General features: G+C 54.0%; 2 protein-coding genes across 7 annotated transcripts in view; one reads left to right on the forward strand and one right to left on the reverse strand.

Moving 5' to 3' along the window:
- The window catches only part of MAP3K4 (mitogen-activated protein kinase kinase kinase 4), a 105,152-nt gene extending 103,809 nt beyond the window's left edge, over positions 1-1,343 (forward strand). For all 3 annotated transcript variants that reach the window (XM_061428486.1, XM_061428484.1, XM_061428485.1), the window contains one exon: positions 802-1,343. In XM_061428486.1, coding sequence (XP_061284470.1) covers positions 802-822 — 21 coding nt within the window. In that variant the 3' untranslated portion in view covers positions 823-1,343. The remainder of the gene's footprint in view (positions 1-801) is intronic.
- A 6,908-nt stretch (positions 1,344-8,251) lies between these two features.
- The window catches only part of AGPAT4 (1-acylglycerol-3-phosphate O-acyltransferase 4), a 135,632-nt gene continuing 130,544 nt past the window's right edge, over positions 8,252-13,339 (reverse strand). For all 4 annotated transcript variants that reach the window (XM_061428489.1, XM_061428488.1, XM_061428490.1 and 1 more), the window contains 2 exons: positions 10,587-10,785; positions 8,252-8,810 (listed from right to left, as the gene is read on the reverse strand). In XM_061428489.1, coding sequence (XP_061284473.1) covers positions 8,716-8,810; positions 10,587-10,785 — 294 coding nt within the window. In that variant the 3' untranslated portion in view covers positions 8,252-8,715. The remainder of the gene's footprint in view (positions 8,811-10,586; positions 10,786-13,339) is intronic.

Here is a 13,339-nt window from a genome sequence, read left to right on the forward strand (position 1 = left end):
GAGTTGGTGATGGACAGGGAGGCCTGGCATGCTGCAGTTCATGAGGTCGCAAATAGTCGGACACGACTGAGCGACTGAACTGAACTGAGATGTTAAGGTGGCCGCGAGTGTGTGACTGACGGGGTGTGGAAGGTGGTGCGTGGGGGCAGGAGCCCAGGACAGTGCCAGGCCCTGCTCGCGTCACCAGGTATCGGGTTCCACTCACCAGGACAGGTCAGGAGGGCCCCTGGCTGAGGGGTGGGTCCAGGAATGACGGTTTTCTCTGGTAGAAGCAGTTTGAGGTGTGTTTGGGATGCCTGCTGGAGCACGTGAATACTTTGGACTGGCACTCAGGAGAAAATTGGGGTAGGAGATAGGCTTGGAGACAGAAATACTGCTGGGACAGTATTTGGAGACAAAATGGAAAGAGAGCGGAACCCTGAGAAAACATTTACAGGTCCTGATTAGGGGAGATGAGGCTGGGGGGATGGTGACGTTATTCCTGGGGGAGTGAAATCAAGGAGCCAGTAGCTTGGTTTGCTGCATAGATACTAGGGATTTGTAACTAATAAAAATGTGTTTATCATTTATAAGGTATACAAACAATTTTTGGTGACCTGTACAGATACATCCTGGCAGATGCTGTCAGTAGTCAGTTCGTAAAGCCGGAGCTTGGCGGTGACGTCCCACTGCCTCGATCACACCTTTGCCCTGGGCCAGGCTCAATGCTGGAGCATCAGGGGGCACCGGTGAGGACTCACCCGTAAACCTGGCGTGCGGCACGCACGAGGGGGGCTCAGCACTGTCCTGCCTTCCTCACAGGTCTGCACGGATGAAGAGTGAAGCTGGCGGGCCTGGGGCCTGGCGGAGCGCCTGTACTCGGAGAGTCCCCTCAATCACTACTGTACGTAACGTTTCCACAAAGACCGCGCCCAGAAGCGGCGTCGCCCTCGCTGACCCTCTGAGACGGCGGCTGCCCGGTGACGAGCGTCCGCCTCCTGCTGCTCCTGTCCGCGCCCCGTGGCCCGGGGCCCCCCTGAGAGGGGCGTCCGCGAGGTGGAGAAGCTGCGTGCCAAGTGCCATTACTACTGTACACGGACCCCTGCCGCCATGCCCGCCGTGTCCCCGCCGACGGGGAACCGTGGCATCAGGGTAACACCGTGGATCTCTCTAGGTCCAAAGCAGCCGTAGTGTTCTCAGGCGTCCCAGGCCTCGCTGTTAGTCTCCTGTCTGCCGAGTGCGCTGACTGTGAAACCGCACCTGTTTTGTTGTTGGCAAGCCACAGGTTTGTTCTGCAAAAGGCCGATTAATGAAATTTTAAGAAAAAAGGTTCTTTTTTTCAATAAATGGTTTATTTTAGGAAAGCTGTTATATTGTCTCTCAATGGTTTTCAGCTTCAGAGCCAACACGTTATCCGTACAGAGGTCTGCCCTTGTCACTGCGGTGTCCCTCAACAGAACGGGCACCGTCAGGCCTTCAGGCTCTAGAGTTGCCTCGCTGCAGAGCAGGAGAGAAAAGAAACAGCACTAAGGATGTCGGAGGCCCTTTCAAGGCTCTGGGTGTTCCCTGCAAGTTCAGAGTAGATACAAGTTCAAGCCTTGCTATCACATGTTGGGGGCTCAGTTTTATTTTTAAATCAAGATGTATAGGTTCCGGGTCAGTGTACATACTGCTGAATAATATCTTGACAAGAAAGCGTCTTTTTTCAGAATGTAAATATTTCAGTAGTTAGTTTTTTAAAATAGCCCAAATTATCTGTTGTTGATGGTGTTCTTTTATTTCTTTTTGCTATTAAATTTTTTAAAAGATTGACCTTAAAGCTTCCTGAAATCTTTCTAGAGGGTATCTGACGCACTCCTGGCACGTGGCAGCTGGCTCTGGGCGAGTGCTGGCTCAAGACGTTCTGTCTGTTTTCACCTTCCCTCCAGGGCGCTGATCCCCTCAGCACAGAAATTAACGTCCTTGAGAAAGTTGGCCTAACAGAATGATTTGTAATTTCATTTTTTAAAAATAGCTATTGGAGGGATGATTTATATAATGTTTAAAGTGTACAGTTCAGTGATTTTTAACATAGGTACGTAGTGGTACAGCCATCATTATAATCCACCTTAGAATAATTCCGTTTCCCCAAAAGGAAGCTCATGCCCATTTGCAGTCAGCCCTCCCCATCCGTAGGCAGCCCCTGAGCCACCAGCTGATTCTGTAGATGAGCCTGTTCTAGACATTTAGTGTAAGTGCGATTTCAGACTGCGCTCCTCTGTCGGCCTGTCACTGAGCCCGATCCCAAGGTGTGTGCACGTGGTAGCATTGTGTTAATTGCACCATCCCTTTTTATTGCTGAGTGTTGATCCATTGTATGGATCACCACGTGATTTATTTATTCATTGACTGCTTTCACTTTCTGGTTGCGGTAGATGACGCTGCTCCGGACATTTGCATACAGGTCTTGGTGTGGGTCTGTATTTTCATTTCTCTTGAGAGTGGAACTGCTGGCTCAGAGGGTAAATCATGTTCAATTTTTTAACAATCTGTCAAACTGACAAAGTGGCTGCTGTGTTGGCTTAAATTCCCAACCAGCAACACAGAAGGTTCTAGCTTTTTCCAGCCCTTGCCAGCTCTTGATGCTGTCTTTTTATAGTAGCCATCCCGGTATATGTCAAGTGGTGTCTCATTATGGTTCTGGTCCGCATTTGTCTGACCATGGTGAGCGTTTCTTGTGTGTGTTGGCTGTTCATCTGTCTTCTTTAGTGAGGTGTCTATGTGAATTTTTGCCCAATTTTGATTTGGGTTACTTGTCTTCTTACTAAGCTGTGAGAGATTTTTATACATTCTGGATACAAATGCTTTCCCAGATACTTGACTTGCAAATGTTTTATCCCACAGTCTGTGGCTTATCTCTTCACATTTTAATGATTTCTTTTAAAGTATAGAAATCTTAAATTTTGAAGTCTGGTGTACAACCTGCTTCTTTATTGCATGTGCTCTTGATATCATGACTTGATTCAAGGTCATGAAGTATTTATACCTATATTTTCTTCTAAGAGTTGTATAGTTTTGGCTCTCATATTTAGCTTGATAGTCTGTTTTTAATGTTTATATATCATATCAGATAAAGGTCCAAGTTCACCCTTCTGCATGTCAATATTTATTAGACCTTGCATTCATTTGTTAAAAAGACTTTTTCTCTGTTGAATTGTTTTGGCATCCTTGTTGAAATCACTTGAACACAAATCTAGGGGTGTACCTCTGGACTCTCAGTTCTGTTCCATTGATCTGCACAGCTGTCTTATGTAGAACCCCGCTGTCTGGATTAATGTAGCTTTGTAAAGGAAGTTTTGAAGTTGGAAAGTGTGAGCTCTTCAACTTTGTTCTGCTTTCTCAAGATTGTTTTGGTTATTCTGGGTCGTTTCTGTTTCCCTAAGAATTTTAGGATCAGCTTGTTAAATTGTGGCCCCCATCGCCCCCCGCCCCAGCCCCCAGCCAGAAAACAGATCTGCTCTGGTGAGAATCATGTTTTTGTCATGATTTTGACCTTAGCTGGCAACAGTCGTTCTTTTATCTTATGGTGTTCCTTGTGGGCTTTTCATAAATGCCGTGTATGAGGTTGAAGATGCTTCCTTGTTTTCCTGGTTTATTGAGTTGCTATCATGACTAGATGTTTGACTTTGCCTGATGTTCTTTCTGCATCTACTGAGATGATCAGTTGGTGTTTGTGATGGAAACGTCTGTGCTGTTTGGACTGCTTTGCCCTCCCTGTAGCCTGGCAGCCTCCTAAGTACCCAGCCTCATCCTGACTTAATGTTAGAGGGTCGCCAGTCCTCTGTTCTGAGGTGGGCCTCTAGTCACATGCTGCAGCGACCTGCCATCTCATCCTCCACTTGTTCTCTTCTTGAGTCAACTGTTATAAATTTTAGAAGCACATTTCTTTTCCTACATTAGGTGATTTTTTTTTCTTGGTCCATTCAGATCATTCCTGTTTGAGTGACTTCCTCACACGTGCAGCCTTAGTGGTTTCTGACCCACCTTCTGAACGGATTGTTTTTCAGCATCCCAAACTTTGCATTCATACCACTTACTTCATTAAAACTCAAGGGAACATAGATGCTAGAAATTTCAAAACTCTCCAGTCACTGCAACATGTGAAACGAGACTGTGTAACAAAATAACAAAGGTAAAAATTGCAGGAGTCTTGGTGGGTGAAGAGCTTCACCCACGGTCCTAGGAGGTATTTTCTAGATACTGAAAAGGTCTTAAGTAAGTGCTTATTATTGTTTTTTAATTAATCCATAACCCTAATATTAAAATAGGACAAGGTACAGGGACTGGGGAATGCCTCATTTGTAGCTACTTACCCTTTACTGGAGAAACCCTTTGCTTTTTTTCCCCCACTGATAACTGAAATTCACAGTGGTGACCAATTTCACTTTGGCTTCACTGTGCTCCAGAAAGGTTTCTATTTTTACTTTAGAGAAAGGTGTCAAAAGGAGACAACTGAAATTCAGTTATTAAAGCCTCTACATCAGTGTCCCTTCGTGACTGGCTGCCCGCTGTGGCACTGCGGGGGGGTGGGGAGTAGACAGGGAGGAGGCAGGAGCCGGCCTGCCCCCTGCAGAGGGGACAGCACACTAGCTGTTGAGGTGAAGCTGGGTATTCTGCTGTTTCTGCCCAGAAGAATGGTCATCTCCAACAGCCGAGCGCCATCAACAGACACCAGGTGGTGGCAGGTGCTGTGAGTGGGTCTCAGCTGTCCCAGGTCAAGAGATCCAGGACTGTGCGCTGAGCCTGCTCTCTGGGGGGTGCCCACTGCCCCGGACGCGCGGGTGGCAGGCGGGACAGGAAGCCCAGGGGCGTCTGCACACACATTACACAGAAATGTGGTCAGAAGCTCTGAGACACCGACGCCAAGGATGCAGGCGGCTGAGACGCAGCCTCAGAGCTTGGGATGCCTGCTCGCGCGTCGTTGCCGGGTCCGCGCTGCGGCTCAGGTGATTGGCTGAGAGCTGAGCCCCCCGGCTTTCTGTGCAGGGTGGGGGTCATCTCGGGGGGCAGAGGGACCAGCCCCGGGAGGCTTGCCCACCTGCACGTGTGGAGGAAAACCAGCTGTGTGTAACCTGCGGCTCCTGGAGGCAGGGCGCGCGAGTCAGCTGCTTAATCTGATGCTCTGTAAACAGCAGGAGGGGCTGCACAGTTAAGGCATCAGGAGCACAGCTGCTGAAGGAGGTGACGCTGACGCGGAACAGGTCAGCCTGAGTGACCGGCACGCACTCAGCGGGACAGTCACGCCAGCGGCCGCCCTCCTGAGCATCCCCAGAGCAGGAGGGGAGGTCGGCAGCTGCAGGTGGAACCGCAGCCCCCGCAGGACCCCAGAGGACGCGCTCCTCCCACTCAGACCCAGCAGCGCGACGGACAAACGCTGGATGGAACCTCCTCTTGTGAGTGGGGAACGGGTCCCTCCAGTCTGCCTTCCCATGTCTGTCCACAGTTACAAGTGAGTTCTTAAAGTCTCTGAAAAGCCTCATCTGTTTGGCTTGGGGACCAGCCAGGACGCTGCTCCGCTTCTCTAGGAGGAAAACCAGAAACCGCTGGGGCCCTGTCTGTGTCTGTCACAGCTGTTTCTACATTGCGGCTGGACAGTTGCTGGACTGTACATCTCAAGCGTTGTCTTTCAGATCCATTTAGTGTCTATTAGAAAAGCACATCTAAAAATCTTTAAATATCTTTAGCCGCTTTTACTCGGCTCTCTTTAGAGAAGGACATTCCAGTACTGCTGTGTGATCGTACGAAAAAGGCAAACTGTGTTTCCTCGACGAACGGTAAAGAGGTATCGGCCAGCTCAGAACGTGCATCCACGCTTTCTCCACGTCAGTCACAGAATGGTCCACTTCCCTTAAACTCATCTCACAAGCTTGGTGGTTTTTAAATCAAGTCCCTTTGTGGGCTTGGTTTCCTGGAAGAAGGGCATTCAGTGCCCCCTGCCTCAAAGCTGCAGGCCTAGGACGTGGCTCCTAACACCCGGGAGGACCCAGCGCCAACCCAGCGTGAAGCGAACTTGGCATTTTCTCTTCCACGTCGGGTCTCAGAGCAGGCTGAGCAAGGCCGACCTCAGCCGCCACGGAGACGTCAGACAGGATGTGACCCTGTACTCCGTCCTCCACTGCTTGGGGAGAGGGGTGGCTTCACACCCACAGGTTTTTAGTTCTTAGAAAAGTGACGCCCTGGGAACCAGCACCGCTCCCTGCTGAAGAGGCCGTGGCATCTGGGAGACCCTGAACGCAGGTTAAGGGACTGGGGAAGGGGTGATGCGTTTCTCCGTGGCTGTCTCTGCCATCACGGGACCGGAGAGGAGGAATAGCCAGGTCCCCGTCCCGCCAGACAGAATGCCCTCTCACAGAAGAGTGAGCCTCTGAAGCGCCGTTCAGGGTCCCTGCCGGCTCCGCACACTCTGGTCCTACGGCAGTGTCAGAAGGAGCGCCCGTCGGTCCTTCCCTGGGAGGATGTTCTGCCGCCCTCCCCTGACCCGGACCCTGAGGTCTGCACTGTCCGCAGCCTTGTTCGTTTGCTCGTTGTTTTGTGTTTGGTCCCAGAGACGAGTTCAGGAGAACGTTAAATGCCTGTGGGTCCCTTTCACGTTCCAGGCAGAAGGCGTGGGTGAATGCCATTAGGACTCAGATTACTGCTACTGAACGGGAAGATGACAGAAAAATGACACATTTTTGGACACCCCAAGGTAATTTCTGAGCGTTTTGTTGAGACACAGCAGCATGGAGGCAACTTTCTAAGTGTTCTAATCCTTATTTGTTCAGTGCTGTGGGGTTCTTAAAGTGTGTTCACATGTATGGCCTCATTTCACCCTTGAGGCGACCCAAGAGGTGGGTGTTATCACCCCCATTTTCCAGTTGGGAAAACAGGGTTTTGGAGCGAAAGAGCTGCAGGGTTTGAGCTGTGCAGCCTGGAGGGTGGCTGGTGTTCCTTAACGGCTCTCCTTTGTCTCCCAGGGTGCTGGGAGGGCCCAGGGCAAGACCACCCGGTCCAGGTGGGGGGTGGCAGGTGCATGCCTGAGCATCTCGGCTCCTGGAGGAGGCTGCACTTGCGACCCCCGCGCGTGGCCTGACGCAGGGCGGGAAAGGCACGGGGGTCTCCTGCGGGACAGCAGGAAGAGCCAACCCTGATGGCCTCATGGACCCTCCCTTCCCACGACCACACCAGTGTCCCCTTTTCACCTCTGCGGTCTTGTCTCAGTGGTGCCCCGCCCTCCCTTAAGCAGAAAGCGCCTCTTAAACCCTCTTGCAACGTCCCTTGTGCCCGGTGAGCACTCTGTGACTTAAGAGCGAACCCAGGACGGGATTCAGAACAGAGTAAGCCTTTACATAGCATCTGGCCACCGTCTATACGGGACAGCTCATCCCGTTAAAGAGTTTCAGCAGACCAGCAGGAAGGACCGGGCGGCATGGAGCGGCCCTTCCCCTGCTCCGTGCATGCATCCGGGGGACCCGGTGCCGGGGGCGGCGTCTCAGCCTGAGGTCACGTAGTGTCGGGTTTCGCATCGTCCTCCTCTGGAAATATCACTGCTTTTCTCCGCTCTTCTTTTGCACCTGGTGTCTGACGGCTGGCAGCTGTTTGCTGGAGCCCTGTACGCAGACTGTTACTCCAAATGCGGCCTTAGGTGCCACGGAGGAAAGGTCCTCCCAGTCAGGGGAATCTGCGCTTCCAGAAGGAAGGCAGAAGCGAGGAGGGGGGCGGGGACCGGGTACCCACGGCCGCTGAGTCCGAGCCTGTACAGAGGGGCACCTGGGCTCCTGTGTACGGCCCTCTAGTAAAAATGAGCCTGCACTGCTTTAGGGGACCCAATGTCTGCTTGCTACGGGGATAAACAGAGGACGCCAAGCCATCTCTCACATCCCTGCAGGACTGCCAGCCGTCATCTCAGTGTTCCAGACGAGTCTGCTCCTCGAGGAGGGTCTTTAGGGAGTGGGTGCGTCGTCACGACTCAGGCTGGATGGACTGCACCTCAGGGTGGCCCAGGGAACCAGGGCTGCCTCTGGGGTGTCCCTGGGCCCCGCACGTGTGCCCGGCTAGCCTCCTGGCACCTGCTGTCTCCACAGAGTCTCACAAGCTCCCGCCACCGGGAACCCACCTCCTCCAGCCACCTGGCCTGCCCTCCACACCCCCAGCTCCCAGCTCCCTGCTCGGGAGCGCTCTGCGGTCCAGAACTCCAAAATACAGGAAGGGGGGTCTGAAGGGAAGGAGGGCAGCGCTGTGTGCACACACCAGAGAGAAGCCCAACAGTTTAATTTTTGTTTGTTTTTTTGGAGGCATAATTTAGTCATCTTACCAAAGTGTCTTTCACTCTGTAGTGAGCCAGGGTTAACAGAAAACTCAGCACCAAAGGATGGCAGGGAACCCCCCACCCTCCGAGGTCCCCATTTCTGCCCTCCCCCCGCACCTCAGATACCCTCGCAATGATCCCACTCAGCATACCTCATTCTCACGTATGTTCTTAACACACACATACACGCAGTCACACAGACTCACACACGGAAAGAACGAGACCCGAAGCCCACTAAAGCGTGCTGGGGGAAAGATTTAAGTACATCCTCCTCCCCACCTGACGCTGAGACCGCAGCCCCTGCCTCCCCATCAGGGGCTCCCCTAGCTTCATCACTGGGTCCCGCCCAGGGTGATGGCGGCGTCCACCAGTCCCCCCAAGGTCCCCTTCAGGTGGTGACACATCCCGGGTCAGTCGCTATGTTTCTGCTTGCTGTCCATGTTGCCGTAGGCAGAGCCCTTGTCAATTTCCGTGACGCCTATCATCCATCGGACCCCCATGGAAGCTGCGGAAACAGGAAGGGCAAGTCAGAGGCCTGTGGGGACTCCGGTGGGCCCTGCCTGATGGAATAAAGTGGGGGAGCTCTGTGAACCTCAAGCATCAGCTGAGAGCTGGGTGGTCTGGGGTGCTTTTCACCATCCCTGCCTCACAGCTACCCTTGAGCATGGGGCCAGGGTTCTAACTGGCTTGAGAGACGTTAGAACAGAGCCAGGCTGTTCTGTGTGGTGAGTTTCAGTCCTTGGACAGTGGAGGTGAGCGGAATGTGCTAAGCTGTATCTCCCGGTGCCCCTCCCTAGGACAAACGGTTCTTCGGTGAATACGGTGCAGCAGCTTACAGGCACCCTTCAGCAAAGCATAAGCAAGCGCGTTCCTGGACAAATAGCTATTTTAGTTTCCAGCCTGTCTCAACACAGCTTCTTGTGCGAGTTTCAGAGCAGCAGACAAGCCGCGTCCCTGCCTGCCTTTTCTCCGACAGCGGGATTTGGCCCAAAGAGATAAGAAGTGTAGGATGTACGCAAGAGCCCAGTTTAACCACCAAGAGGCTAAAAAACAGGATATGGAGGCAGGAGCTGTGGTTTACACGCTCCCTCCAGAGAGGACAGACGTGGTGAGCTCCTTGGGTGCGGGGACCACGTCTACCTCAATCCCCTTGATGAGCCCGGCACCCATCACAGCCTGACTGCACAGTCTGTTTGCAGTAGGCGTGAAAAAGTGGATGGAGGAGGAGTGGCCGAAACCTCCCAAGTCGCGATGCATGAGTTTCCAGAGCCTCAGCATCCTGTCTGTGAACTGTCAGACCAGGGACCGGACGAGGACAGGGGTCCACCCAGCCCACGAGGCTCATGGAGCCCGTGGGTCCATTATAACGGGCTGCCTTCAGCCTGGGGCCAGCTCCGAACATCAGCCCCCTACCCCAGTATTAGAACTTTGTGCTGCGGAGTTGATGGCATTGTGGAGCGAACTTGACTCCAGAGGTGAAAAGGCTTTGTGAGAGGACCAAGAAACAGTGATTCAGGGAAGTGGGAGGCAAGATGAGGGCTCAAGGGTGCTGAGGTCTGGGGAGAGAGTAGTCGGTTCCTCAAAAGCTGGAGGCGCCCTGTGTCTCCAGCCGTCACCTGCGGGGAGCCCCAGCCTCTTCCAGAGGGCGCTGCCTTCCTGCTGCTGCTGTGCAAGGCGGGACCCATCCCCTCCGGTGGGGCCTGGAGACCACAGCTCACCCCGACCCCATCCCACCCTCACCCCCCGCCCCCGGACACACGGCCAGCCAGGCCAGACCCGGCCTGTGTAGCGGGAACTGGCTGCCCCCGCCATCAAAAAGCAGCAGTATCCAGGGAAGCATGGGCCGTGGAGAAACGGCAGTCCTCTGAAACGACGCCCGGGTCAAACCCCGTAGTGATGAGCCAAAGGACTGAGCTGACCATCTCCACGCGGCAGCCAGCCAAGGAGAAGCACCCACGCTGACTTCCCCCAAAAAGGTCCTGACCTGCTCTGAATGGCAAAGAGCCTCTGTCGCCTCCTGCTGGGACCCAGGAAATGGTTTTATTGCAGGTGAGGAGGAAGCGATTGTGACACAAGCCCTCTGCAGAGGCCGGGAGCTTGGAGGGGCTGGCTCCCTGTGTGCACAGGGCCCCGTGCATGCACCGGGAGGGGGCAAGGCAGTCCTCCAACCCCGGGATTCAGGACTCCGAGCGGGGTGCTCCCCTCTTCCAGGGCCTCGTCCTCCCCTGCCCCCAGAGGCTCCCACCCGGCCCCGGCCCTGGCCCCGGCAGCCCGGACTCACCCACAAAGAAGACGAGAACAAAGCTGGCAAGCGTCAGGGAGGAGCCGCTGCTGACCATGTTGACGACGAAGCGAAAGAAGGGGTAGAGGAGCATCGAGGCCCAGAAGAGCCAGTTGACAAGCGTCCAGGGCCGCCGCGGGGGCACCACGGGCGTCTCGGGGAAGGTGCCCGTGCGGGAGTACTCCTCCTGGAAGGCGTCCTGTGGGCACAGGGCTGCTGATTGCCGGCCACCCCAACCCAGGCCCGCTGGGTCCCACCCTCCCCAGCCCAGGCAAGACCACGGGAGTCTCCCCAGCTCAACCCAAATACCCCAACAGTATCCCAGGGCCGACAGGGCGCTCGCCCAACAAAGCGCATCAGTGGTCCAGACGGCCGGCTCACCCATTATGGCCCAGTTCTCCAGGCAGTTGAGTTTTCTGGAGAAATGAGCTTCCATGCACCCGAACCCTCTACCTTAAGTGCTGAATTTTGATGCTAAACCAAAATTAAGTGCTAAACTTTTATCCACTTGAGAAAGAGATGTCTAAAGTTGGCCATACTCGTCTTCTTCCCCAACCAAGATGTACTGGACGATGCCATGTTCCGAATGAATCCTCAGATGGGCCGCTTTGGAAGGAGAGCCTCTGGCCCTTCTTGGGCAGTTCAGGGGCTCTGCATGGCGGCTCCCGCCCGCCCCCCCAAACTCCTGCCCCTCCTCAACTTCCCTCCTGGGTCTCCTGGAGGGTGGGGGCAAGTCAGGAGGGTCTCAAGAAAAGCACATGATCAAGCAATTGTAAATAGACTGGACCGTGTGTGGAGTGTCCCACCCTCAAGAGGTAAAGGAGGGCTTCTCTGATGGCACAGCGGATAGGGGCCTCCCTGCCAATGCATGAATTTGACCCCCGGCCTGGGAAGATGCCACAGGCCACTGAGCAACCAAGCCGTGTGCAGCCACTCTTGAAGCCTGTGCGCCCTAAGGCCCCTGCCTCACAGGAGAAGCCACTGTGGTGAGAAGCCCACACATCACAATAAAGAGCAGCTCTCCGGCTTGCGGCAGGAGAGGCCGTGCGCAGTAGCACAGCAAGGCAGACCCAGCACCAACGAACAAAGGAGGTGAGGGAGCCACAGCCAGTCCGCTAAGCGGAGGACTTCCTTGGAAGTGACAGTGACGTGTGGATGCCCCACAGGATGGTACCTAACTTGCCAGGGCCTCTGGTTCCACTTCTTGCCAGAATTGGGTGGTTTTTCTCATCGCGGTGAAGCCTGGTAACAAGGCTGCAGTGGGCTGGAAGTCTGCGCCTGTCTCCCTGAATTCCATGCTGAAACCTTAACCCCAAGATGAAGGTATGAGAAGGAGGGGCCTTACAGGGTGTTACAGGTCATGAGAGTGGAGTCCCCGTGAATGCGATTATAAAAGAGACCCCCAGAGAGCCGTCTCGCCCCTCAACCGTAAGGACGCAGCAACGTGGACGACGGCTAGGACCAGAGTCCGCCCACGCGGGCACCCTCATCCTGAACTCAACATCCAACCTCCAGAACTGTGGGGAAGAAGTTTCTGCTGTTTACAAGCCACCCAGCCTCTGGCACTTTGTTTTAGAGGCCTGCCTGGACTAAGACAGGAAATGGTACTTCTGTGCCTTAAAAAAGAAAAGCAAAAGCTTTACTGGGGTACATTTACATATCATAAAATTCACCCTTTTAAAAAATGGGTGAGTTTCCTTTTCTCGAATTTTTTCCTTCAATAGCCTTGATCGTGCTTTTCTATTGTAATAATGTTGGGCTTCCCTGGTGGCAGTAACGGTAAAGAACCCGCCTGCCCAGGCAGGAGATGTAAGAGTACTGGGTAAGATCCCTGGGTTGGGAAGATCCCCTGGAGAAGGGCATGGCAACCCACTCTTGCCTGGAGAATCCCATGGACACAGGAGCCTGGCAGGGCACAGTCCTTGGGGTGGCAGAGTCGGACACGACTGAGCACCTTAGCATGCACTGTGATGTCACAGTGGGGAACCAGGGATGCCTTTTCCTTCTCATTTCCACTAAGACACCTGCTAAGCCAGGATTTTTCCCTGTGTACCTCTAACAAGAGGAGAAGGCACTCCCTTTCTTAGGAGTCAGCAAGATTCAGAATTCATATTCAGAGTTTTTTCCTCTGGTTCAATTAGAAAACCAAACCTCACCCAAGACCCCACTGTTCCTGTGTCCCTGTGACTCCCGCCAGCCTCCCGGGCTGTGTCCCTGTGACCATGTCAGGTAGGACGCGGATGCCTGGCTCGGGGCCAGACGTCAGCTCCGCAGCCCTCTCTGGGCTGTTATTTCTTTTGTAATGAAGTCCACCCAGCAGGGAGGAAACGGTTAATGGTGCCTCCATTTTTGGTCTCCGCGTCTTATCATCCTCTGGCACATTATACACCGGAAGTGGGAGCTGATTCCTAGAAAGAAACATCAACCCCAAAGTCTGTAGGAGCAGGAGAGCCTGCTGGCGGAGGACAAGGGCCCCAAGGCTACACTGAGAGCAGCTGCCACCAACGCACGGGCCAGGAGGGCATGGAGGCTGGGCGCCCACGTACAGTTGGACTAAGCGGGCCTTGCCAGCGTTCACTTGGCAAAAGAAATTTTCTCTTATGACCCTGGGGTAGAAAGGGAGGAAAAGGGGAGGAAAAAGAAAGTGGGACGCAGAGGGCTGGGGGGTGGGTGGGGGGAGGCTTCTGGGAACAGCTCCCCCAGGTGCCAGCCAGGGCTCAGGCCGGGGAAAGTGGCGTTTGCAGAGGACGGTG

The sequence above is a fragment of the Bos javanicus genome, chromosome 9 (genome assembly GCF_032452875.1).
Source record: "Bos javanicus breed banteng chromosome 9, ARS-OSU_banteng_1.0, whole genome shotgun sequence".
NCBI classification, from domain to species: Eukaryota; Metazoa; Chordata; class Mammalia; order Artiodactyla; family Bovidae; genus Bos; species Bos javanicus.